Source organism: Poecilia reticulata, linkage group LG7 (genome assembly GCF_000633615.1).
Source record: "Poecilia reticulata strain Guanapo linkage group LG7, Guppy_female_1.0+MT, whole genome shotgun sequence".
NCBI classification, from domain to species: Eukaryota; Metazoa; Chordata; class Actinopteri; order Cyprinodontiformes; family Poeciliidae; genus Poecilia; species Poecilia reticulata.
The window spans coordinates 4,924,023-4,951,933 of NC_024337.1; the positions used below are offsets into that span (position 1 = coordinate 4,924,023).

The 27,911-nt window shown below is 41.4% G+C and overlaps 1 protein-coding gene across 5 annotated transcripts in view; it reads right to left on the reverse strand.

The window, feature by feature from the left end:
- Positions 1-27,911, reverse strand: part of prkcz (protein kinase C, zeta) — a 97,850-nt gene that overhangs the window by 34,397 nt on the left and 35,542 nt on the right. The window contains exons 1-8 of one of the 5 annotated variants that reach the window (XM_008412932.2): positions 26,689-27,056; positions 21,187-21,272; positions 12,121-12,252; positions 10,087-10,177; positions 8,348-8,403; positions 8,050-8,268; positions 1,967-2,064; positions 892-978 (exon numbers count right to left, since the gene is read on the reverse strand). In XM_008412932.2, the coding sequence (XP_008411154.1) occupies positions 892-978; positions 1,967-2,064; positions 8,050-8,268; positions 8,348-8,403; positions 10,087-10,177; positions 12,121-12,252; positions 21,187-21,272; positions 26,689-26,725 (806 nt within the window). In that variant the 5' untranslated portion in view covers positions 26,726-27,056. Of the gene's footprint in view, positions 1-891; positions 979-1,966; positions 2,065-8,049; positions 8,269-8,347; positions 8,404-10,086; positions 10,178-12,120; positions 12,253-21,186; positions 21,273-23,990; positions 24,088-26,688; positions 27,057-27,911 lie in introns of those variants that run through there. The other 4 variants (XM_008412929.2, XM_008412926.2, XM_008412925.2 and 1 more) reach the window with 4 other exon arrangements.

Consider the following 27,911-nt stretch of genomic DNA (forward strand, 5'->3'; position numbering starts at 1 on the left):
CCCCACATCTCGGCTCTGGCAGCCTCTGTTGTTCCTCTGCTGCCTTCAGACGCCGCTGAGACACGTCCTATCAGCATCACCCGCGTCGCCCACTGCGCGGGGGAGCGCGTCAGGGCTCTGTCTAAGAGCGCTGCTCATGAATATGTACAATCGTGATGAGTGCTTAACATGCTGCTTTGCATATGTACAGCCACTGTCTCCAGGTTGCAGATTGAAGAGGCCGATCGGGGGCCCGACGGTGCCTCTCTAAATTACGGCGCCTTTGATCCGAAATTTATCAGAGCTGCAGTCGGAGTGCCCCTGAAGCAGGCAGGCACGATGAATTATGGGTGCTCGCCGCATTTCTTCCAAGATGTAAAGAAGTCTTAATTCAGATTTGGAAGCGTCACAACGTCCCCGCGAGAGGATCCGCTCGGTGTGAAAACGGAGGCCCCGCAGGAAAATGTTTATAGAAAAGATCTTTAGTCGCTACCAACCGACCGCACTTCGCCAGATCCTTTCATGAAACCGATGCTTTTTGTTCTCGGAGAACGCTCCATCCCTCCAGTGAGTCCACGTTTAAGCAGCTGGTGGTTCCATACATGCGTCTCCTGAGCAGCTGTCACATCAGCTTAACCAGAGTCCAATAAAAGCACCGTTTACTGATCCTCCTCCTGGCCCTGCAGCAGATGCCTCTCAGCTCTAATCTGGCCCACAGAGATTTTTATTGCAGCGGATGAAGAAAATCCAAACACAATTTATATTACTACCTCGAAATGACGCCGACCCATGAAAAACCTAGAACAGTAACCATTGCATGTGAATGAAGGCCGGTTAAAGAGGTCTGAACGCAGAACTGGACGGAGGCTTGGATCGTGTGTGGGAACAGCTGCTGAACATCTGGATGCTTACCTGGCATGGTCCTCTGGGAGTTTCCGCTGCCGTTGCATATGAAACATCAGATCCCCACCATTCACATATTCGATCACCAGAAATAACCTGAAAATACAGCCAGGACTTTTTTTTAATCACCCACACCGTGGCAAACATTAAGAAGAACCACTTAATATGGTACATTTGCTTTACAGTCAGTCATACACACATTCACACACTGAATATTACTGTTGAAACAAAACGCACGCCAAAGAACACCAAAGTAATACCTGTGGTTAGTCAAACTAAAGTTCTGCTCGCTACCTCAGAACAAAGTTTTGAGAAGGAATTCTGAGTCTCATTTAGGTGGGACATACTTTTAGTTTTATTAGGACGGAGATTCGATTTGTTCTATCAATAATTTCTGCCACAACAGGCCCATTGAGGACATTCATGATTCACAAAGTGGCCTGAAATGAAAATGACAGACTAACCCTTGAGTTAGTTTGTTTCGATGCTGAGGAGTCAGTGGACTAACGACATAAAACATTTGGAAAAGAAATGTAATGTCAAGGCAATGTCATTACTGTAAGCATCGTCAGCAAATGCAGAAAAACCTTCAGCGTCCAACTTATGAATGGAATGAGATCACACAACAGCTGAGAACTGCAAACACAAAGTGTGTTTTCTAATCCAAATAGTGCAGAAAGCAAACAGGAGAGCAGAGCTGATCCAACACGTTGAGGAAGGTCAAAAAGGAAAACCATAACAGAGTGTAAAGTTCTGACTGTTTAATCGTGGATCTAGTATTTGTTTAGAAGGACCTGGAGTTGCTGGGCAGATTGTCATGTGATTTCTGTCTAAAGTGTCCTCATCAGATATTGATCCAAATGCAGGACTATTGGACTTCATTATCAAAAGAGCTGAACTTGGATTGCTTAGCTGATTTAACATTCTGTTAAAGGCAGAAGATATCAAGACAACATTTGAGGAGTGATTTGATTTTTTTTTTTTTTATTTAAAAATCCTTCTAGTGTTCAGAGAGCACAAAGAAAGTTGTAGCAGAGAAGAGTCGGCCTGTAAATCAACACTGTCAGTCTTATCTGGCTCTTACCGACTTTCTGTCTGGAAACAGGAGTGGAGGCCGACTAAGAATGGATTTGTAGACGCCTGCTCAAACACATGCTTCTCTGTCTGCACCCAGTCGATATCCTGCAGAGAAGAGCAAAGGCGGAGATGGCAGATAATTACAATCAATCTGCCTGATCGATGGGCTTCCTGATACTCCTGCGATCAGTCGGCGTTCGTGCTCAGGGTGATTCAGACCGTTTGCTTCTCTGAGTCGTCCCAGATAAAAGACTGCACCTTGACGGATGGGCTGGAACAAGGAAACATTAGAAACTTGTCTCACAAACTTATCGACTCTCACAAGCAACAGACTGACAGGAATCGCTGTAGCTCAGGAACGCTGTAGCTCAGGAACGCTGTAGCTCAGGAACGCTGTAGCTCAGGAACGCTGTAGCTCAGGAACGCTGCAGAAACCGTCATGAAGGCCAAACTTTTCTATCATGTACATCCCGTTTCATTCATCACAGAACATTAAAAGAAGCCTTAAGTGTTTTTTTTTAATTGATTTTGTTGAAAAACAATTCAAAGGTATCTGATACTGTTGGAATGAGTTTAGTTCCCTTTAAATGGTCCCACACCTGTAAAGAAAATGCATCAGTGTGTTGAGCAGCAGAGTTGACTATGTGGATCCATAATCCCCTCCATCAGGGCCAAACAGCTTATTCTGCTATTGACTCTGGTTTGGAGTCTTTATTGGATTCAATAATATGTGAAAAGTCAAGACATATTGACTATTTAACAGTTTGTTCATTTACCAAAACAAACAGCCAGAAGGACGATGTCCCATCTTTGATAAAATAAAAACTAAAAAAAACATACACTCTTAACGATATAATACGTTCATTTTCTTTTTGCCTAGCTAAACTAAAACTTGGAATTTACGCCTTGAGAATATGCACATGTAATTTTTACAAGTTTTTCCCACTGTTTCAGTTCATGTTGTTCAGACTGAAGCCTTTCCGGCTCAGGCAGCAGCACTAAGACACGGGCCTCATTTCCTCATACGGACCCGTTTTAAAGAAAGAATAGATCTGAAGTAAAGCAGAAGGCGTTCTGTGGGCGATGCTGAGAGTTCTGTGATCAAGAATAACGGGGGGATTTCAGCCCATAAAACAGCTGATTTAAGGGTAATTAAGTCAGCTTTCCAAAAGTAGATTTATTTTTTCAAAAGCATGTTTCAGGAGATAAATAACTGACTAAACACTATAACCTAGTTTCTGGAAATCTGTCCTCCTTCTGGTCTTTGTGTTGACCGACACACGCTTCTATCGTCCTACAGATCAGATCAAAGATGTGCTAAGCCAGTGGTGTTGTTCAAAGTGTGGCCCGGGGGCCATTTGTGGTCCTTAGATTGTTTTTTTCTGTGTCCCCCCAGCTGCAGTTCAAGAACGACACAAATATGTTTAAATAGAAAATGTTAAGAAGCCACAAAGTATTCATCCTTTTATAACCAAGTTTTCATAGTAATTGGAACCACGTCTATCCACATATTTTTTTACTGAAAAGCCAACTCTTTTAATTAACTTATTAAACTTGGCTAAAAATAGCAAACATTTTTGAAAGAAGGTAACCCAAATCCTGCTTTCATAGCAGGAAAGAAATACGTTCAATCGAATCCAAAATAATTTGGAAACCCTTATGAAACTCTTTTAATACGCAAACATGCAGAATCCATTTTATATTTTGAATCTATGATAAAAAAAATAAAACTAACTAAAACTAATAATAACTAAAAACAATAAAACAGGAGGACAATTTGCTTGATTTTTGCTGTTTTCTTTCTGAGCACTTTTGACGGGATGATTTTGGCTCATGTGACAGAAAGTTTGGACACCCCTGCTCTAAGCACTCTGCATCAGAGTTCAATTCCCCATTTGACCATAAAAATCAGTGAAAGGACCTTACCTTACAGGCTGTGTGACAGAGTCACAGAGTATTTATGGTGTCAGTCATCTGTTTCTGATCAGAACTAGACTGCTCAGCCAGAGGCGAGAGTGTTTGATACTGATTTAAAGTGTCGTTAAATGGATTAAAGTTCACATTTTATGTGTGCTACAATAAAYCGTTTCTACATGTGAAGTTGCCATGCTGTGCTCCGATACGGTTCAGGCCTAATTCACAACAGCACAACACAAACCACATACTGTGCTCATGATTCTGAATTCCTTCTTGTTGGCTTCAAGAATCTGTAATCACGCAGAACATTGCATAGCAAAGTATTTTATCTTGGTTATTTCAGCTACTTCAGCCGGCTCTCGGCGGAGGCTTCCAGGCTTCTCTGATGCCAGATTAAAAGAGAGTTGAGAAGTATTAAAGTGGAGTGAACAAACTGACCAGAGAATCAGTGCCAACAACAGGATTTCCAAGTGAAAAGATGAAAAATGTTTTCCTTCGAGTCTGTACTCTTACAAAACCAGTACAGTACAGTAAAGTGAGGTGGACTTACTACCGAGTCCACCTCACTTTAATCCTAAAGGATGAAGATGCTGATCTTAAGTGTAACTTAAGGAACACCTTGGGTTGATTTTTTTATTAATGAGAATTTGTTGAGCAATACTGCCATCTGCTGGAAGACCAGTTAAAAATACAACAGTCAATCTGCAGCAGTAATGGAAACATTCTCACATGTCCCACAAATTTAAATTATACCATTTTGCAGGTAAATTTCTAAGATTTCCCTTTAAATTGTTCTATATTAACATATATTGCTAGGAAAAACTCTAAATCCAGCCATTTGCAATTCATGTTCTGTCCAAACAGCAACACTATGCTGTAATTTATTGATGAGGTATTCATCGGTGCTTCTCCACCTGGAACTCTCAGTTTTTTTTTTTGGACAGCTTTTTCTAGTTTTTCTTTAGTCCAGTACCTGATCATTTTCACATTAATGCCCATTTCCAGCTTTGACATTTAAATCACCCACGGAAAAGCTCCAAAACTGAAGGAATGACCACGTGTCATGTCACCACATAAGCATTTAGCAAAGAGCCCGTTTTAAATTGGGTCAAGAAGCCTGGACTGCCAGATGGCATGGTTGCTCCACAGCAAGAAGGTCCTGGGTTCAAATCCTGGGATGAAAGTGTTTGCTTGTTCTTTTGTGCAAATGACGGTTTTCTCCAGGGACTCTGACCGCCTCTCACAGCCAAAAATGTTAGATGACATGGTCTCTCTAAATTGCTCTTACTGTCCAGCGTACATGGCTGGTCGTCTGTGTGATTGGCAGCCTTACTAGATAAGTGTCTCAGTATAATTTCATTATCCCACCTCTCCATCAATGACTGATGAAGGCAGGCTCCATCCATCGGTTGGTAAGTTTGTCTGATTTCAGGGAGAAATCAGTTTGTTTTTTTTAAGTCAAAAAGCATGGGAGCAATAACAGAAGGTTGTTCCACTTCCTCCATATTTTTCAGTGTAAATTTTTCCTCTTTAGATTGGGACATTTTCTTGCCTGTGATGTCACCGCATTTGCCTTGCAACTGCTAAACAAGGTCATGACGTCCAGCTAGTAAGTTGGGTGAATCTGCCTTTTTTATTTCTGGCAGTGATTTTGTAGTTCAAGTTCAGTTATGCTGAAGTTGTAGGTAGACAAGTCAAAATGTTCAGTTCTAGGGTGTATTAACACACACGAGTCCTTACATTGTCCTTAGGCATCAGAGCCTCTTTGAAGTGTCTGATTAAATAAATGTTTTCTCTGGAATGAAAGTTTGTTTGGTGGAGCACTTATGAGGTACACAGCAAAGCAGCAAGCTGTCAATAACGCTAAAATGACAGCAAAGTTTATTTTAGGCATTCATTCTGTGTAATGAGGTCCTTGCCATTGGTTTGAATGCATTGAGCCTTCTGCTTCTGTTAGCGCTGTGTGCTAGCTTTTAGCTGCCTCTTTGAGCATGTTTTGAATATAATTATTTGGCTTTATTTTTTTTTTACCATTTTTGTCTTGGGAAGCGCATAGCAAAAATGCATTCAGTGACGACCTTGATGCTCACAGTCCTTCAGTATGTTGAGGCTTTGTTTACTTTATTCATATTGTGGTAGCATTAATATTTAAATAGGTATCTGATATGCATGGACATTATAGTTAAGCTACGCTCCTTATTGAGGGTAATTGGTGCAGATGGTGAGGGTGTAAATACACTAATAACACCATTGCGATGCATTTATTTGAATACAGGTTTGCCGTCTTCATTCTCCTGCTCTGGGTACGACTCTGGCTCCAACATGTAAGACTGGATGGAAAAGTCCTCCGTTGTCGACATCTTTAATAAACTTTGGAATAAAAGGTTTCCCTGCTGGTAGATAATGATATTGCTGCCATCAAACTACGAAAATGGCCAAACGGGGTGGAGTGGAACGTTGTGCGGCCTGGAGGGGTCGTCTTCGTTTCGGAGAGAGCTGCCTCACCGCCGTGTTTGGAACCAAACATGGTCAAGATCTGCGAGGCTACGTGCTTCAGACGTGGGAAACCTAAAACAGGAACCAATTGGAGCCAAAAAGTGGAAGGATCGGTCCTTCCACCTTCAGGGCCAAATCTGCGTGGAGGTCAACCAGCTGCATCTGTAGATGCCTAGCTTTTACTCACTTGAAGTGTTGTGTGACTTTGTTTGAGAAGCTTCTGACATGAACATGGTGAGCTGAAGCAGTCAAAGGTTTACAGTGAGTCTCTCAATAAAGTCAAGAGAAGAGGACGCGTCTTGCTGTCCCTAAACCTTGTCCTGCAGTGCAGGGAAGTGAGCCGGCATGGCTTCCTTCAACATCTCAAGTTTCCTCTGAAGCTGAATTGCCCCGGCCCCATAGCCTCAAGTTCAGCTCATCTAGATGTGAAGTAATGTCAACCAAAAGGCCTTACTGTTCATCTGTTTCTCATTTTCTAGGAATTGAGAAAACTGTGTTCTGTTATGATTTTTTTTTTTAGCTCTGCCAAAAAAGATGTTATTTCCCTCCTGATGGACCAGAAGCCTGCCAAAGCCCTGCGTTTGCTAAGCTGTCTCACATTGTTGTGCAGCAGGAAATCATCGGCATTGGCCTCAACTTCTCTGAGGAATTCCCTCACCCTGCGATGCTGCTAGGAAGAGGATGACCGAGGAAAATTGATCATCTTCATTATTGTGTTCATCATCATCTCAGCATGCTCATCAGACAGAGAGGCGCAGGTGACCCACTTTTCTTAAAAAAAAAAAAAAAAGGCAGTTTGAGACCATGTGAGAGAGAAAACATGGTGCATTATCCTGCTGAGCCGAACATCTGAATGCTGCAGATGAGACTGAGGCTCATCAGACTGGGAAGCATCACTTCAACCTGTTCTAGTCCAGTTCAGGAGAGTCTGTTTGGACTGTAGCTTCAGTTTCCTGTTCTTAGCTGATAGTAATGGCACCTCACCCATCGTTGTCTTCTGCTGCTGAAGCCCGTCTGCTTTCAGGTCTGACATGTTGAGTGTTTCCATACAATGTTCTCCACACTCCAACAAGTGGTCATTTCAGCTACTGTTGCTATTCCAGCAACAGTAGCTTTGACATCCTGACAAGCAACCCAACTGTACCAAATTAAGTATTAGTATATGTGTATAATTTGAAGTTGGTGTTGGCAGCAATGTTTAGTAAGGACACATTTTGTGGACTAAAGATGTAAAGTTAGTTTCCAACAAAATAAGATGCTGGTTCTTTCAACATACATTTAGTGAAGATGAGTGTAGGAATGTTATAATTAGAATTAATAGTTTGTCACTGAACAATGAGGTTAAAGTCCGCTCCACCAGTACAAACAATGTAGGAAAAATGTACAATATAAGCATAAATATGGTGATGTTGGCATGATTTGCAATATTAAATCAGTTCAATTTAAACACACATACACATATAACCACCATACAATTAGTGCGTGAGCTTTCGGGGTGTTCTGCTTTTGGGAAGAAGCTGTTTTTGAGTCTGTTTATTTTTGTTTTGATGCACTGTAGCGCCCCCCTGAGGAGCAGCGGGTCAAGTATTGTCATGCCATAATAAAAAATTGAGTAGCAGGAAGATAAAATATTCACCAACAAACACACGTTTCTGCTAATCTCACAGCCTCACTCACCTCATCATCATGGACCAGCTCCTTCTTCACCACTTTCATGGCAAACACCTGCTCATTCTTCTTTAGCCGGACCAGCAGCACTTTGGCGTAGCTACCTCGCCCAATCACCCGGATCAGCTCAAAGTCGCCCAGACCCAGAGTGGTGCCTTGGGACAACTTAATGCCGTCGATGCCGTCCACTACAGCCTTGATGTCCTGCAGGGGATTGAGGTCAGAGTCCTGTAAGTCGGAGGATGCAGTACGATGAGTTTTGATTTTGGATGCTTTAAGCGAAAGAATGACCAGGCCAATCTCTCACCTCCGTCTCCGCGTCTCCCCTTTTATCCACTGCACAGTTGTGTGGCAGAAAGGATACTGCGAAGTACGGAAAAAGAGACAGACGGCATCGTAAACATGCAATTCTGCTCTGGGCCAGCAGAGGGAGAAACATAATAACAGAGTTATGGGAAAACATCAAACCAAGTGAAACCATGCAGCTCTTTGCAACAGCAACTCCAAACAGTCGGGTCTGACTGGCCCATCAGAGCCCGTTTAACAGGAGCATCAGCTGAGCAGGAGGCCTGTGGGCTAAAGCAGTTAGATAACCGCTGAGTGTTACATAAGCAGTGATGATGAATGTGAGGTGAAGTGACCAAGGTTTAGTCTTTTTGACAAAGAAATTCTATTGTTGATGTTAACAGACTCTTCTGTCAGGGGGAGTCTGACCCTGACGGTTGCATTCTTCCACATGGTTCGTTCTCAGATTAAATACAGTAAATACTACCTTGAACTTCTCATGTTCTAGGTGTTACAGAAACACAGAGGCTGCAGAGGGAGGAGCAGGTTAGCTGAGATAACACTTGTGAATGTGCATTACATCAGCGGGAGGTTTTTGCACTCAACACATTACAGGCTTAGAGCCAAGAAAGGTTACCCCTTAAGATGACATCATTCTCACAACTTAAATTTGATTAAGAAGTCCCGCTCAAGTGCTTAAATTGTAAATTTGACCAAATACGTTTTGACTCATTTAAAGAAGTAGCGCTTCATTTCCTTGAGTAAAGCTTTTGGCTGCTCTACCCACCTGAGATCATTTCCCAGAGCTCAAAGTGAGATGATTCCGATACTTATTTTGGCAGAAAGTGCACTTGGGGATATTTGCAAAACCATGCTGTGTTTTGCTAACCTTTCAAAAGCATCACAGAAAAAATATATATGTTGATATTCACATGGCAGTCTTTTAAAACTACCTCGGATGAATTTATTCGTTCATACTGAACATTAATTCCATTTTGGGAATTTTTTACCTTATTAATACCAAGTGGTCACTTAATTTCACAGTTTAGAATTAAGTCATCATTGAACTAATTGACAAAAACGATCAAATTTCTGTAAAATGTATTATACATTAAGCATAAGAAATCATCAAGTCTTGAGACGGATCACTGATCGGCTGCAACAAAACTCATAATTACAGGAAACAGAAAGCTTCCTTCAATCTGTAAGATAAATATTGATCATTTTTTAAATTTTTAACCGACCAATATTTTAAAACTACTAAAACTTAAAATATACAATGTATTTTATGGTGCAATGTATGAATATTATACAGAATACATTATAAAGTTTATTTATTCAACATCAGTAGCAGGAAAAGAGTAAACAGGGAAACACTTTGCTTTAAATGGGCAAAAAGCTGCACCATCTGGTGGGTGAACATAATAATCAGAAATATCAGAAATAATTAGTCCCAACACAAATAAAATAATGAATTATGTTAGCTTAAGATCCAATATGGCCTTAGATGTTTTGTCTTGAGGAACAATTGTGTCGGTTTTGGTGTAGCTTAGCAGCTTTGAGATGATTTGAGAAACTAATGAAAGATTTTTTTCACAAAAATGTAAACAAGTGTAAGTGGTAAACATGAGCTACTATCATTCATCACATTTCAAACTAAATCTTCACCATATTGGTTAAGGGTTAAAACCTTTTTAACAAGGCAAAGCAGCAACACAAACATGCTGGGGATAACTTCTCTGTAACGAAGGAATGTCTTACTCCCGTCCGTGTCCTCCGTGTCGTCCGGTGGGACGTCCACCTCCTCTCTCTTGGCGTCTGCAGGGGGTTCCTGTGATGGCATGACTGGATCCTGAAAAAAGAATTTCAAGACTTCATCTAAATATCCACCGACGTGATCCCCCAGATATCCAGCTACATGTCCCTGGATCTTTTTGCACTCTTGGTGAAGAGTGTGCTGAATCACATCAGCAAGGACCGTGGAAGAAAACTGCATTTGTAGAGTTGCTTTCAAACAAGCAGCCAAAGGAAAGAGAATGTGGGACTCCCTCAGAAAGTGGCATTCAGCTTTCTGGGGCCACAGAGTCACTAATCTGCCTCTGATGATGACACGCTGGTCAATATTCAGACGGCGGACACTGAGCTCGCTGTCAGAGCTAGCACTATCGACCACATTGACTTTCTAATCTGGACTTCTGTCTTCAGATTGCTGAGTTTGGAATCTCAACGTGCTCCACGTGACTCGACTGGTCACGTGGAGCACAGCGCTGTACTGTAGTGTTGGCCAACTTCACAGAGGATGGAGCAGGAAGCTGAGCTGCACAGTGACCGCTTAAGACACTGCAGAACACGCTCTATGCTTACTGACAGCCAAACAGTGACTGGTGATCCCTTAGACAGCATTAATAACATGTTAGGAAGTTTAGTAGGTGGTAAAAAAAGTTACCACCTGTGAGATGTTTTCTAATCTAATCTAGAAGTGTGTCTTCTAAGAAAGATAGAAACCAAAACATTGACCAGCTAATCAGTCAAGATGACTGAGTTTCACATGTAAAGAAGTAAACACAGGGGTATTTTTTATTTTTTTGGCTAGACAAATAAAGAGCACTGCAAAGACTGGCTATTGGCTCAAATACAGAAGAAAAGCTTCAGCTCCACCTTGGATACCGAGAGGTTCAAAGACTGTCGGTTACCTAGGGGCCAAAGATAATCGGGCTCATTCTCTAGCTGTGTTGCGACAGCCTGTGTGTACTGATGAGTCAACAGGAATGTAGCTCAGGGTGGCATCTGGATCCCCACATCAGTCACACTCAAAACAAATTCAAACAGAAGTCAAACGTGACAAGTTGCTCTCCTTCTCCAAAGCCACAACCTGATTCCTCCCCGTTACTTCCCATCCACATTAAAGAGTACAACAAAACAACATTTTATGCTTCGCTCGTCTTAAATAGCACATACTGGATCATGTCGCATCCTGAACTGTGCAACAGGCTGGCATGATACAGTTTTCAGCAGACTGGATGTATTAAGAGTGTTTTGCTAGGTCAACTCCACACTGAACTAGCCTAGCAATTTGAAGCTCCAAACCTATTTCATTTGGAGCAGTGTCCTCTGGCGAAACATTTTATGTATATGGAAGACTACCAGATGTTTACAGGTCAGATTTGGGGATGGACCAAATTTTTCCCAGTAGAAGAACACCTGTACACAGAAAACAAGTCCAAAGGAAGGGATTAATAAGTAAACAACAATTGAGAAGGACTAAAATGACTGTATTTCCTTTTGGGCAAAGTTTATTCTTGAAGATTTCATTCTACATGTAGGTTTCACGCTGAGCCTTCCTTTACGGGAATGTCAACAGGTAAATGATCTTTGTAAAAAGACCTGAGGTCTGCTTTGTTCTGTGAGGGTTTTATTTTGTCAAAATGTCTTCTGATTGGTCTACATTAACATCTCTTTCGCATTGCTTTACGGAACTACCTTGGTGCAAAAACTTTACGGCTCATGTATGTGCTGTCCCTCATTTAAACTTACTGCTAATCCTAGAGAAAATGTAATGAGTGGAACTTCTTGGAAAGCTAAATTGTATGCATCAAAGAGCTCTGTGACGCTCCCAGAATTGATGCAGGTTCCCCATTCAACTCGTTGCCTTAAGATGAAACACGCAGTGCTTTGACATGTTGGACTCCACGGCGTTTTCCCACTCAGGGAACGTATCCTCCACTTTCTAACTGCGTGTAACTTGATTTCAGACCGGCGTGTTCCGTCGAGCCCATATGCAGATGAATAACTCACCATAAGCCTTTGGCAGGTCAGAGGGAGGAGTCTGTGACAGCGCTTATGGACCAACAGTTTGCAGCTGATACACTTGTAGCCCTGCCCGCCCAGCCCCCATATCCTTTCGCTACAGTGGCCACAGTAGGCTTTCTGGAAGACACAGACACACACACACACACGAGCACAGACCAAACACACACACACACACACACACATTAGTTTCTCAATCACTGCTGAATTTATTCAAACACAGGCAATAATGTTAAGAAATGACAATAAATGTAAAATCAGGCTTTCAAGGATCTATTTGCAAAACAATATATCAAATTAATTTTGTGTTCTTCCTTTGTAGATTGTTGATGGGTTTGGTTCACAACAAAAAATACACTTTTATTTACAAAGTAAACTGGTCTTGTTGAATTATTGCCACAATCTTCCAGGTTCATCCAGTAATCAGATTCAGATTCTCAGACACCTGCACTCTAATTAAAGTCATCTGAGTTCAATTCAGAACAGTGGAATTTAGCAACTAAGTCCTTTAATATCTGCATGCTGTTCATGTTTTAGAAACATAAAACATGGAATATACAGTTTCAAAACTGTACAGTGATGTGTGTATGTACACCATGACCAAGTAACAGTCCACATGATTGTTACATGGTGCACATATTCCAGTACATTTTGTAATAGGTGTATCAGTAGGTCTAATCAACGCTGGCTGAAGCATCTGAAGTCTAAATTTAAAATATCAACTTTGCAAAAACATATATTTTAACATGCTTACGAGTAAGTTTACATTCAGTTTGGCTTAAACTATAACTCATGTTTAGAGCATTTTAGGTTGTATTTGTTTTGCATAGAAGCTGTTGTAGTTTCAACAATGCAGAAATTCACCACTAAATGGGAATTAAAGTGTTCAGATGTAGCCGTCTGTCTCTTCTTTAGGCTGGACAGCTGTTGGGATCTGACTTGCTGAATATCTGTCTTTTGCTCTCAACTTGAGGTCAGATGTTAAACTGCAGATTGTGTCTCAGAGTAGGAAAGGTTATATAAAATTGGAGAACAAACCACAACTCCTCAGAAAGGAAGCGGACACTTGAAATGCGCCGCACGGATCTGGCTGTACCAGTACCATTCATAGACAGAGGCTGTAAAGAACAAAGAGCCTCAGTTGCTGCTCTGTTTCAGTGAAACTTCAAGAGGCTACGTTCACTCATGCAAAGCCAACTCTGAGCAGATGTTAAGCGTACATTTATAAAATATTCATAAAGTGTTCTACTTCCCTTCTCCGCAACACACAGGAATGCCCTGTGGAGTAAAAAGAGCCTCCTTTAAACTTTGGCCTGATCAATACAACAAAAAACATGTTGGAAAGTCTGGTCTGTTGTCCATAACACCCACATCTATCAGAAAACATGATAGTTATTATGCAGTGTTTAGAAGCTTCAGTCAGTAACAAGCAGTGGAGTAAACAATAAAAGATGATTAAACACACCAGACCAGATTGAAAACAGGTTGTTGCTTGAGGTAACAACAAGGCATGTGGGATGCTTTCTATATAAGAAAATAAAAATGAGGCTCTACTAATAGTATAAACTCATGATAAATGGCTGACAAAATTCAAACACATCTTAAAGAAATCCAGTAACCTAGTTAAGTACAGTGTTCTGAAATATAGCAACACGTCAACAGGCAGAGCTTCCACAGTAGCTTCTGTAATTGTTTTGAATGGAATACAATCTGACAGCAGTTTAAGTAAGCTGTTCATCAGTGCAGATATCACCACTCTGCAGCCATGTTGGATTGTCAGCTCTGATGGGACTGTGGAGATTTTCTGCCTTACATCCCATAAAACTCAACCACTGAGTTTAAATACGAGGAAGAGAAGAGACGCTTCAAGGAGGAGCTGAAGCTTTTCTTCTGCATTCGAGCCAATAGAGTCTTTGCAGCGCTCCTCAATTGTCTTGTCAAAAATAACCCAGCTTTTTATTCTTTACATGTGAAACTCTTCTCTCTTCCTTGTATTGAAACTTGGTGTGTATTTAGTCTTGAGTCCAGCAGTCTTGACATGTGCCAGATCAGAAACGTCACCACTTCTAAACCGGGTGTGCAGTTAAACCCCTCCAGACCAACAGCGTGTGTTAATCTACCTCTGTAGGTCCAGTCTGATTCTCGCCAAATTCTGGAGCAGGTCCTAGCAATCTTTACAGTACTTGACATTTGGTCAAGAACAGCTCTGTGCATTGTGCTTTCAGGACTTAAAGCTTTACCATCCCTACAGTCTTTATTGCTGCGATTGTCCCCTGGAGACTGTGCTGCAGTCCAAACTCCAGCTAACGTACAGCTGTCCTCTTATTTAAGGCAACACCATAGCAGATCATCGAAATAATCACGGTCCTGCTATCCAGCTTGATGTCATGATGCCAGGTTGACCTAAACTTTAAAGAGACGATGTTTGTAGTGAAAACAGCCCAAGAGTTTTTCCCTAAATGAGAAACAACATCCTTCTGCAGTAGAACTAAGACACTCTGCTTGTGAAATCCTCCACTAACCAACAGTAAATGTCTGTTTTAGCTTAGTTTAAAAAAAAAAATCACATTAAAGCAGATAACAGTCTGAAGTGAAACTCTCCTGACCCGTTTTATAACACATGGGTCGAGTTGAGTTTTTGGCCAGAGAAAATAAATCCTGGTAAAACGTCAGTGAATCATTCAGAAACTAAGAAGAAGACACGATCAGAGTGCTGTAGAGGATGCATCAGAAACACTTTGATCATGTATCGTCAACAGGTGCTGGGAAAGAATATTTTCCCTCTGTAGTAGAATCAATCTTTCAGTCCTCACATGTGTCATGTTTTTGGCCGTTGTGCTTGTTTGTATGAGGGAATTTTTCACAGTGGATCAGCTTTAAGAGGTGGGAGACTAAATTCTGCCAACCTCATGGTGATTTTGGGACACTTTCTACGTAAACGTCACCGACGGGGACAGATAGAGAGAGATGGGAAGGTGGAAAAGTGCTGAAAGATCAGGGTGTTGGGTCTAGCAGAAAAAAAAGAAGGAAGGAGTGAGAGAAGAAGGGGGTGGAGGTTGGAGGGCGTCTGACCTACTTATGTTTGTCTTATTTATATGCCGAGGACAGCAGAGGGAACCAAGCAGAGGCTGCAGGCTGACTGGGATAGATCAACTGCGCTAAAAATCCACTCGGTAATTTCTACGAAAAAAATTATAATTTAAGACTAGAGAAAAGCTTCTCGTTTTCATACTAGACCAGGCTCAGCTCAGCTCACAACAATTCATCAGAGAGAGGCCCTGGCTCTGGCTCGCATTTCCTCTAAAGCTAATCAGGAAAACTGTTGTTCCCAGACAGGAACAAGACAGTTTGGGCAGAAGAAGCTCTATATCCAGCCACTGTGTTATTAAACAGGTTAGCATATTAAAATTGATCCTGAAATGTTATAAAAGCAACATGAAGACAAATGATAAGCGAATATCAAAGAGATCAAAAATAGCAAGGACTTGGAGGGGGAAAAAAAAGAAACTATTTTATAACTCGTGAAGATCAATATGGACAAATCAGACTTAATTATTTTAATGTTCATTTATGATGGCATTTCAAGGAAGGCAAAAGACATGACTCTGAAGTGTGTGAGTTCAGTGCTGACAGTTTATAGTGAAGACATATATAGAGAAAATGACTTGGACAAGATCAATGTTAGCCTCAGGATGAGTGAAATCGAAAGGAAATCTTTTGAAACACTGGAAACAAAAGAAAACGTTTTACAGCCGGGTAGTGGAAGTACAACAGCTGAGTGTGTGCGTGTGTGTGCGTGTGTGTGTGTGTGTGCATGCTTTTCTGGGTTTGGCTCTCTTATTTCCAGTGAAGGGAACTCTTAATGCTGCAACACACAAAGACATTTTGGACAACTTCATGTTCCCGCCCAGGAAACAGCGGGAACAGACTGTGCATCAGTACCCAAAGCAAAGTCCATAAGGACCTGGATGAGTGAGTTTAATGTCAAAGAACCCGAGTGATGATTTGTACAGAATCAGACTCAGTACTGCTGACATTATCTTGGAACAGATCTTGGGCTGAAGGCACCAAACAAGACTCCACAGTCCTGCATTACCACAGGTCACATTTGGACTAGTTTTACCCCAAAAAGCTGTGGAGCAGTTGAATAAGAGTCTAGGTTGTCCTTAGAGCTTTTGGACATGTTAACAGTTTTCTTAGACTGACACAAAACAGAAAAATTAACAAACTAGATATATGTGACGCACCACAAGAATACAAGAAAGAAGCCATGAAAATGAGAAAGATAATTTAAAAAAAACCACCAATTTCTGAGAAGATTGTGATTTTTTTTTCATTTGCTGAATTGAAGTCTTGAAGAAAAYGCCCTGTGCTTAAAATAGCAGCCTCAGCTTGCAGGTTATGGGCCGATGGAAAAAAAAAGACTGCAGCCCAGGTCTGTCCAAGGGTCCGGGCCGAAAGGAGAAATCTCCATGTTGAAATTTGCCGCATGTTGAGCGGCAAATTTTCTCCAGAGTTCAACCCACTAATGCAGGGGTGTCCAAAGTGGGTCCTCGAGGGCCGGCATCCTCCACGTTTTAGTTCTCTCCCTGGTGGTAGCAACAACCTTTTCAGCTTGTCAATGTTCCTCTTAGGGTTTTCTAACRAGCCATCATTTGATCCAGGTGCGTTAAACCAGGGAGAGAACTAAAACATGCAGGATGCCGGTCCTCCAGGACCCACTTTGGACACCCCTGAACTAATGGATTCTTTAGCATCAGAAAGCGAGCAGCAGGACATCAAAATAATTAGACGTCTTGAAACCTACAGATGAAGAGCCTTACTTCAACATCCACCAGAAAGATACGAATAAAAAGAAACACACCAGTTAATTATTAGTTAGTTACTGCAAAGTAATTTAAATGAAAAGCTAAGTTAACACCCCCCAGTGGCTTGTGGTTTGGGGGAAATTCTATTGAAAATATTACACTTTTGTTTGCAGAGTGTCAACATTCAAATGACCATATCTTCTTCATTTTTTTTATTTTATGTGTTTGGCATCATTAAAAGTTTAGAATTCACATTTTCAGAATCTGTAAATAACTCAAAACATCCCAGGGAGACTTGTTTCCTGGTTTTGTTCTGGCCAGTCAGATATATGAAGAGCTAGTGAGGATGTGGAATTTGTGAGCTTTTTATTTTGGTTTTTTTTCCAGTCGACTCTAACCCTTGATTGTTTCCAGCTGTCCCTCGTTGCTCTTACAAATCAATCGTGATCAACAAAATTTGGTTTTCTGGCAATAAATAAAATAAAATAGTGACATTATCTAAACCCGCTTGTCCTTGCAGAGTCACCAGGGAGTCTGGTCTCTGTCTCCAGTGGCCATCAGGTTGGAGGCAGAGAACACTGTGAGCAAGTCGCCAGGGCAACAGAGACAGACACATTCACACCTAGAATTATAAGACCAATTATCCTGACAGTCATGTTTTTGGATTGTGGGAGGAAGCCGGAGAACCAGGAGAGAACCCACCATGCACAGGGAGAACATGCAAACTCCATGCAGAAAGACCCTGGGGAGGGATTTGAACCCAGGACCTTCTTGCTGCAGTGCTACCGACTGCACTACTGTGCAGCCAAACATAATGTCAATCAATTAAAGATATGTAATGTATAAGAATAGGCTGTATAAATATTCACTTCCTTTCAGTCAGTATTCAGTATCGATCCCCCTGGCTGCCGACCCAGCAGGGAGCCAGCGTGGATCTGTCTCAGTCTGGATGCTGAAGTTCTTCCCTGATTGGTGGGGATCATCTGAGAAGAGCACTTTACTAGCCTAGCCACACATTCTCTATGAGACTGAGGTCTGGGCTTTGACTAGGCCACGGCGGAACTTCCACCTTATTGTTTTCAAACCCTTTCTGTGTAGCTCTAGCTGGACGCTTCGGCTCGCGGTCTAGCTGGATAATACATAGTTCTCCTGAAACTAATTGTCCTCCAGGATTTCCCTTTATTCTGCTGCCTTCATCTGACCTTCTGCATTTAAAAGCCTTTCAGGACCTGCTGCTGATGCAGCATGATGCAGCCAACGTTACGTTTCACTGCGGGGATAGTGTGTGCAGCGTTTGGTATCTGCCAAAACATTTTGTCTTGAAACCAGTGGCTTCCTCTTCGCCACACTCCCATAAAGCTTTGGCTGGCAACAATCATCAGCTGACGCTTTACCTGCCTCAGCGTAGCCGTGGTGACCTGGTATCTTCTCTCACTAGTCATGCTGTGATGACAGCCAGGAACACTAATGAACCACTGCTGATCTTTGCTCCACTCACTGTAAGGCTACTAGCACCAAAGACGCCAAATTATTTTGACCATGATTGAGTTTTAGAAGCAGTAAAATTGTAAAGCATTCAAGGAATGAATACTTTTTACAGGAACTGTATCTGCCACTGCCTAACGGGCAAACTTTAGGAAATAACCCCAACATGCTGCAGCCAAACCTTTAACGACATTAAACACAGACGTGAGGTGTTTTTCTGGCAGGTGGAACCTGATCGCCCACAGTGCAACCGTGCTACTTAAGATCTGAAAGCACTTGAATGCATTTCTTGCAGAGAGGCCAATGTGCTGTAGAAGATCACTTACATCCTGTTTGAGAAGGCAGGATGGGCAAGTGGAGCCTTTTAACATCGTAGCAGGGAAATGATAGAAGCTCACGTCTCGGAGACGAGGCATCAGCTAAACAAACCACAACTAGGTCAGCATGAATTATGGATCAGCAGTCAGAAAGCTCAGCTGTAGATCTGACTTGATTACTTGTGATTTATAATTCAATCGCAATGCGACCATGACTAAATGTGCTGCACCTTCCCTACAGATAAACAGAAAGAGTCCAGTGTTCAGCTCACAGCAAATAATTGTAGTAAGGACTTGAATTGTAACAAATTCTAACCCAACATGCTGTTCTCCTCCTTGGTTTTACAGGATATAATCCTCTCTTCATGTAGTCACTGAGTTACAAATAACTTTACATTATTTGTAACTCAGGTGACCTGACTGAGAAAAATTAATCTTCATCAAATCTGAATGCTGATTGGCCAGTTGGGAACTCAAAAATTCAGCCTGATGTGAGAGCACTGCATACAGCATACTTAGCATGCTATACCAGGCTGCACTGACCGCACTGTTACAGTATGTCAGTGTTATACCAGCACCTCTGCACTACTACATAATGACAAAGATTTTAAGTTATCATTGAGGTAATACAATTGAGAATATTCCAGCTAAGTACAGAAAAGGCAACGGAAAATATCAAACACATTTTTAATATCTCTCTTAAGTTACAACTGGCAAATCATTCATAGTGATCAGAATGTACAAATCAAAGCTGTAAATATGCACAAATTTTTCAATAAGTTTATTTGAAGGGGTGTGAATAAGACTGACATGACACTGTCATAAGCATGACATAAAATCTGCCGTGAACATAAAGGAGTCATTATGAACGTTTATGACTGTTGCAATGAAGTGTCATTCGGTAAATAATGACATTTTTAATGCAAAGTTGCTCTAAAAGTTGGATTAGAAGTCCATTAAAGTGCCAACTTTGCATTAAAGTGACATTTACAAAATAATGCAAAGTTGCCACTTTTAATGGACTTTCAAAGCAACTTTTAGAGCAACTTTGCATTAAAAGAATGACACTTCATGACAACGGTAATAGACGTTCATAAACACTCCTTCATATTTATGACAGTGTCATGTCAGTCTTATGCACACCCTGCCAAATAAAGAGTTACCAATTTTTCTTAGTGCATTTCTAAATGAGACTGCCTCTCAGCTGAACTGTAGATGAAAAGTTACTTTGCGTGATGCAGAATGCTGACCTAAATCACTTTGGGGTAACCAGTTTAAATAATAAACTGAATTTGGTGGAAAAACACTCTCTGAATGATTGGATTGAATGTACTAAATATTTCTGGATGCAAATTAAATATATTTTGTAAAGTACTTTGAGATAAAATTTGTTGTGAACAAATGACATGTATGCAATCTGAACTGAACTTTTGTTCGCTATAGATTTGGTTGTTTTGCACCCGATTATTTCAGGTATGTAAAGGAGTCGTCAGCCACAGGTGTAGCTTGGGATGAACTGGCAATGTACAAATGTGGCAAAGTACAAGTCAAGTCTTAAGTTTGGACTTTTTTTGTCTCTGGAATTAGTAAATTAACATCTGTTTATCTCTGCATTCATATTGTCCAACATTTCATTATATATTGCTTTAAACCAGATTTTCTTCTCATCATGAACAATTTTTAACAAAACCATGTTCTACATCCATATTTAAAATCTTTGCTCTCAATTCTATATAGTGAAGATGTTTAAATTGAAGGTACAAATTGCAACATCATGAACAAGACCAAGTCTAGTAGGGAAATAAATGAGTCATTTATTCTGAAAGAACAAAACAGATAGTGACTTTATGATGACATTTTCTGCTAAACGTAACAGGAAGTGCTTCTCCAAAGGCAAGTTACGTTATTTTGCTTTTAAATGATCCAAAATCCTTTAATACGCCGTTCATTTGGGGGAAAAAAGTTATGTGGGCATCATTATGAAGCTACAGCAAACATCAACAGATTACTATGAGCCAATGCCATCACATAATAATCCATCAACACCACTGGCTAATAATCAAGATCATCCTTTCACAGTGCAGCAGCTGCAGTCTGCAGCTCACATAACAGCTAAAACTGGTATTAGACTGTCTGTATGTCTGCACATTACATCAATAGACACAAGCACAAGGCAAAATAGAAAAATATAATTGGTTTAATCTACAGGTTGGAGGTCCCGTCAAACTCTTAATTGAATAAAATCACCTAAAAAACTGACAGTTGTCAATCATGGGAAAAAACAGCACATCCTAAGAAAATGAGCGTAAATCAAGTTTTAAATTTTAAATACTGATGGATTCAGTCAAATATAATTGATTCAATCTTTTTTCACTTTTTTTCTCCAGTTGTCTGTAGCTGAGAGTGAATAATGTGTGTATGACAGAGAGAGGTGAGAGACTCACCCTGTTAAAGCTTTTGGCCTGGAAAAGGTGTCCGTTCACTCGGTAGAGCTTCCTCCATCTTCTGGCCCCGCGGCGGTAGACTGATTCTGGAAAACAGACGAAAAAGCTGAAAAGCCGCAGCATGGTGGCCTTGCTAAGGCTTTATAATAATATAATGGTATAATATTTTCCATCATCCCACTGCTACAAATGCTTTTAAAGCCATTTTACTTTTCATGAGGTCGATGATGATTTTATCTGTAAGAATCAGGTCATATTTAAAGCACATTTTGCTACAAGGTTTTTGCATCTTTACTGATTTATTTTCTCGCAGAGACGTGTTTGCTTTTCAGCCGAGTTAGATGCGTAGTTGTAGCTTGATGAAACAGCTCTTATGCTGTAAAATAAGTAAAAAGCACAGTGACTGAGCTGCTGGGATGATCTCCCAGTAATAATTCATTAGCGGCTTTCCCAGACTTTACTGGTTTCCTAGTATGTCTGGCTGCTGTTAGTGGGTGTGGCTATGATACATTCCTCCAATAACTCATTTCCCCCTCTGTTGCCATGGTAGTCAGACCATATATCTGCCAGCTATTGCTAGTGAGGATGTCAGGATGACATTGTCTTCTAATAAAAGCAAAGCTCAAGATCAAAGCTCACTGTGTGACGTTTGTTGAAACTGACTGAAGCAGAGCAGCAGGAGGAAGAAGATGCTGACGCCTCACGGTTTTGTACCTGCATCAGCCCCGAAGTGAACTCCAGATATTCTGATCATCTTCTTAGAGAACAAAAATGTATTATTCCACCTCTGGATGAGAAGTACGACTACTTTCCTTTCCAAAAAAATAAAACTCATTCCATCCCATTTAACAGCCATCCCATCGTTCATCCCATCCTTGCGGCTGCAGAAAATAAACATGACACTTTATCCATGGCTACACTCTGGTGTGTAACAATATGATCTATTTAGATTCAACCATCTACGCAGATTAGGTTTTTAGATGATTACATGCTGCATGATGCACATGCTGAAGGTTTCCTGGTTGTGTGATGAATGTCCTTGTGATAATAAATTCAGTTTCTATCTCTGTGATTCAGGGTTGGTGAGATCAGCGTGAAGGATCGGAAACAGAAGCAGGCCAGCTCCTGAAATCAGTTCAAGTCAGACTCTCATCGCCGTAATTCCCTGTTCTGTGAATAGAAGTGTGAGATGCTACACCTTCTTACATCTCATACTAGGCAATAATAACACATTGAATTTAGTTTAAAATGATATGACAAAATGATAAAATCACTTGAATAGAAAGAGAAAAAGGCATCAGATAGAATAAGATAAAATAATAACATTAAATATTAAAACAGTAGCACAACCACTAAGAATAAATTTGTTATTAAAGTCATCTAGGTGACGTTACATTCAGGAAATGTGTTGATCTCTATGATTCTTACAATCCAGAAAACATGGGTGAGTTAGACGAATCAAACGAGTCACGTAAAAATAAATGTGGGCTCTGCCAGCAGGATTGGAGACATCGACATTCAAGGTGTTAACTGGCTGTCAAGAGAAGGCGGGTCACTGCAGCGAGCCTGTGGAATATGAGGGAGGCTCCGTGTTGACTGCTGTGGTCAGGAACACATGAGGATCTTATCCAAAACACACAGCACACAGCAGAGTTAGCCAATCATTTAAACAAACTCACACAGACAAACATCATGGCACACAGGATGGGACTAATTAGAGCCAGACCAAGTGGGACCGTCCAACACAAACACACCAGCTGCACCTGATTGAGGTGAAGCTTTATAAAGCTGGTAGGCAGCTGCAGGTCTTCAGAATCTGTTCCAGTCACCAGATCAACAAACAGGAGAGACCACAGCTCCCTGTGCATCCTCCTGAGGCAGTCAGCACAGCTAGACTAGCGCATTGTGTTTGGCTTTAGACTCTGGCTCCTGACTGAAGGATCAGTTCATCTGTGTTCAGCATTTAGTGGTGAGCCAAAGATTCAACTGGAAGACGAAATATTGCTAATCTGCAGGTCACTCAGGTTGCAGGAGAGCACGACTTACAGCACTTAGACCAGTTCTGTCTGCTGTGCAAGATGCTGAATTTGGAAATCCTGGGAGATGCTTGATTTTCTAAGAGGTTTAAATCTACAATCTCTGGGAATGTAAACAGACACTGCTGTTTACATGTTACTCATTGCTGCTTTGGCTGGATGGATGGAGCTCGCGCCACTGGACCTAGCATACGTCATTTACCCAGAAACCCTCCATCCGTGTGACAAAATTTTACTTGAATTGAAAAGTCAAACAGTTCACAATGTTTTTACTGCACTGTCTAAAATGAATAAAGTGAAGTCTATCGTTACAACTAATTGTGGATCCATTTAACTAACCTCAAAGGTGATGGTTTGGTGACTACAGCTGTAAACATTGCTTATCAACTATACAGGTGACCTGGTAATGGATTATGAACCCAAACCCAAACACACCAAAGAGATTTCATCTTTCAGTTCCTTCCTTCAGGTTTAATCAGATGATCTGTTGTTGCTAGAGTCCGCTCTATTCCACTTTAGTGCGATTACTTAGAGCCCAAGTCCCGTCTCCTCCACTCCCAGCCTGAAGGTCAGAAATGCTGATGATACTGCTACAACACATTTGCACTTGCCTAACGCTCCTTCAAATCACTGACCAATTTCAGCACCATCCTCAGGAGAACACAACCGCTCCAGCGCCCCATTTTCCTTCCAAAGAGCCAGAGACAGAGTGGAGAGGACACAGGGAAAAGGAGGACAACAGGTTATATAAAGGGTAAAATACAACACCTCCAGATGTAAAGGCCAACACGCAGAGTCCTGCCATTCTCTCCGTAGAGGGGATAAAGACGAGCATCCAGCATGCCGCTGATGGACTGCAGGTTCAGAAATGAGCCGAGCAGCTGAGGTTCAGGGCGGTACAAGCAAATCTATCAGGACAGGACATCTACAAAGGCTTGACCCACTTCCAGACATTGTTCCTTTCACAGGAAAGTAGCAGCAACAAGTTACTGCCAACAAAACCCGCCCTTCCCCTCACACACAAACACAGTGGTCATGGTGTAACGACGCACACCCTGTGTTCATGTTGCTCTSCCGAAGTACAGCTTCTCGCAAAAGTCTTCACAATATTTAAACTGTCGATGTTTGTTAAGCTCCAACCAAAAACATCAGCATATTTCATCTGGATTTTATGTGACAAACCAACACAAAGGTTTGTGTTGGTTTGTTTACAACCGACTGATTGTAAAGAAGCAGAAGTAAGAAAATGAAACTTGCTTTCTAACATTTTTCTACTAATAAACATGTCGAGAGTTTAACCTCCTTTCCTCTGACATCGTTGGAGTAAACGAGGGGGTTCTGCAGTCTCTGCAGATTTTACACAGCGTCGGATGGCAGAGGTACAAACCACCTYGTGGGATGGCAGACAAATCAGTGCCACGTGCTGATGAGTCAGTCCATCTAGGTGACACCGTGCCAACAGATCTATTGCCATGTTACCCCCGCATCCAACTCACAGCAGCGAGCAGTGAGGTGTTCATAAGAACACCATGCGGCGCATCAAAGTGGGCGATGAGGCCAGTATGAGCCGATACAGTATGAGAAAATGTTGAGACTTAAAAGTATTGACTGAGCTCCACAGTCACTCGGCTTAAAGACATCATCCTAATGCTTCATAAGACCTCAATCTATTTTAAACAGTTTGATTTATTCTGCTCAGGAAACTGTGAAAACCTCATTTAGTTCATGAACTGATCCAAACAGTCACAGTGAAGACCCCACCCCCACCTTACAGGGGCGTGGCTGTACATGTCTGGTCTATAGCTAATATATGGACGCAGATACTGGCTAAACACTCCGAGTGATTTCAGATATGTAAGTAAAGAAAAACAAAACAAAAATATGATACAAGTTGATATAATCCACCACGCTATCCAATTTCACTTTGATTCACTTGCTTTAGAGCAAGTGCGCTTCAATGGGATCGGTTCAGTTGAAGAGACTTCATTACAATAATGAAACACAACACAAACACGTCTTGTCCGCCAAGTATAGTGCAGATTTATAAAACTTGACTAACAATGAACAAAAACACACAGCAAAGCAAAGCTATAATACTTGTCAGCCTGCAGGTGATCGACAACCATCCAGTAACTCAGCTGTGAGGAATAAATGCATTGTGTGCATCAACAATAAAAAGGTTATTTGTTTATTTTCTTTTACAACTACTTGCTATGTAATGCAAAAACATTCAGTGCAGCTTCAAGCTAGCACTTGGATCAACAGCACTTCTAATAGTTAATCGTAATGACCGTCATGTTTGATTATTGTTGTGGTGGACCAATGCAGAGAGGGAGAGGCATCGAGCAGATGGTGAAGATTTAATGAAAAATTATGATCAAAACAAAATTTACAGCCAACGAGGTAAACACAAAAATCAGGAACAAAACAGTTGGTGGGTAAGGGAAGAGCACGGTGCCGTCCCATCATGCTGTGCGTAGCCTTAGGTTTTCAAAATGCTTTTTCGGCTCCTCCCTCCATAGTGTTGGTTCCTCTAGGAGCTAAAAAGTTCATCAGCAAGTCAAATGTTCATAATAGCTTGATTTTCAATAAACGACTATATTTAAAACAACAGCTGATAAGCACATGCACTGGGTGTTTAATAAGAAGTACATTGCTGGTGCACAGAGGCACAAAGCAATAACAGCTGGGTTGTATTCATCAAGCTGCTGGCCGTCACTGAAGCTGCACTATCAGCTGAGGCATGTAACTGACAACAACACGGCTACTGTGAAATCTCCTCCTGTCAGTTCTACAGAAACTCCCAGAACAGAGTTCTTGTTCACGTCTTCAGAAGAGCGCCAACGCAGGGAGCTGTGAGGGCTTCAGAGGCTGACTGGCACAGTGAGCTACAGAAGGTTTTAAATGTGAGCAGACGTTGAGAAGATTCATGGTGCTGCATGCTGTGAGAAAAAAAAAAGCCAAGATCAGCGAACACCTGCTAAAAAAATCTGATCACAAACACTCCCTTTTCCTTCCACTGCTAAACGTTTGATCTTTTAGTTGTGAGAGAAACGCTACTGAAGGTGGGCCGGACCATAGCATCACAGCTTTCTGTGTTTCGCATTCCTGCTGTTCCTGCAGAAAAACCGTTCTATAACAACTGAATATTTTCCTACGGCTGAAATATAATTCAGGTTGATGCATTTAAAGGACAATAACACTCAAATTTTAAAATGAATCATTAAGATAAATGCACCTGTACGTTCTGTTCTGTCATGTTCTGTGTGGCAGGCAGAGGTTCAATCAGTAAGCAAAGAAAATCTGGAGCAGATCTGATCTCCGTTCAGCTACAGTGTCATTAACAGACCAAACTGCTTCATTCTCCGAAAGAGTCTCTGATGAGAAACTGGACTGGACCCAGTGAACCTTTGCTTTAATAAAAGACACATAGTGAAGTCCTCCTGAATCCTCCATGTTCTCCTACCTTTGATTCGAAAATAGAAGAGCAGCGTGAGCAGCATCCCTCCAGCCGGAAACCAACCAGTCCTTCATCCTCTGGATCACCAGCTGACTTCCAGATCAGAAACTCTCCTCCTCATCCTCACCTCTTCCACATCTCTATATCAGTCTCACAGAGCTGCTTGTCTTTCCGCTCTGCTCTCCTCTCTCCCTCCTCCCCTCCCTTTTTATTTCGTCTGTAATCTCCTGAGAAGTGCTCATCTTCAGCTTCCTGCCATAAACATGCCAAGTTACAAACATCAGACGAGACGTGGCAACAGACACCTCCTCCAGCTCCACCACTAACCTGTTCTAGTCCTAATCTGGTCGGGCAGCTGAAGCTCCTGGCAGAAGGGAAAACTAAACCACAGCACTGAGCCTTTTTAGAGCAGTGTGCAATAGTGCTGCAGTTTCAGCTTCGTGCCCACAAGATGGCAAAATTGGTTGTGATATCTGCAGCAGCATCATCTGCTCCCTCCACCTTTTAACCCAAATATAAACCTCTTCCTTGTAGAAAAAAGATGAAATCTACATGTTCTCTCAAAGCAGGTTAAAGGAGCAGTTCTAACAGTTCTGTGTACGTCTGCATCACCAAAGTCAGCAGGTCACAGGTGACATTAAGCCGTCTTATTAGGACCATAGTTGCTATAAGTTAAAAACACACACTGCAGGAAATGTGAGAATTTTTGATGAAAGGTAATTTATCTCTATTCCCCATTACATTTTCCTGTCAACTATGTCACTGCATTTGCTGTGGAACTGCTGAACAAGGTCATTGACTTCCGATTAATCGGTTTTGTGAATCTGCCAGGTTTTTTATTTCTCACTGATTTTGTAGGCCAAGTTCAGTTATGCTGAAATTGTGAGTAGACAAGTGGAAATGTTTGGTTCTAGCACGTGTTAGCCAACACGATTCYTTACATCACACTCCACCATCACAGCCTCTTCGAAGTACCTGGTTAAATTTTATTTTTCTCAGGAATGAACTTACATCAGTGGGGAAAGTCGGTTTTTGGAGAACTTACCTACCACTGCTTCAGCAACCTCTGAAGGTTGCTCCTCAGAGTCATTAAATCTGTCTATCAAGACCAGTTCCACCTCTGTATGGAAATGACAGACACAGCAAAGCGGTAAGCTCCAAATAACACTAAAAAAACGGCAAAGCTTATTTCAGACATACATTTTATGTGTGGATAATGACGTTCTCAT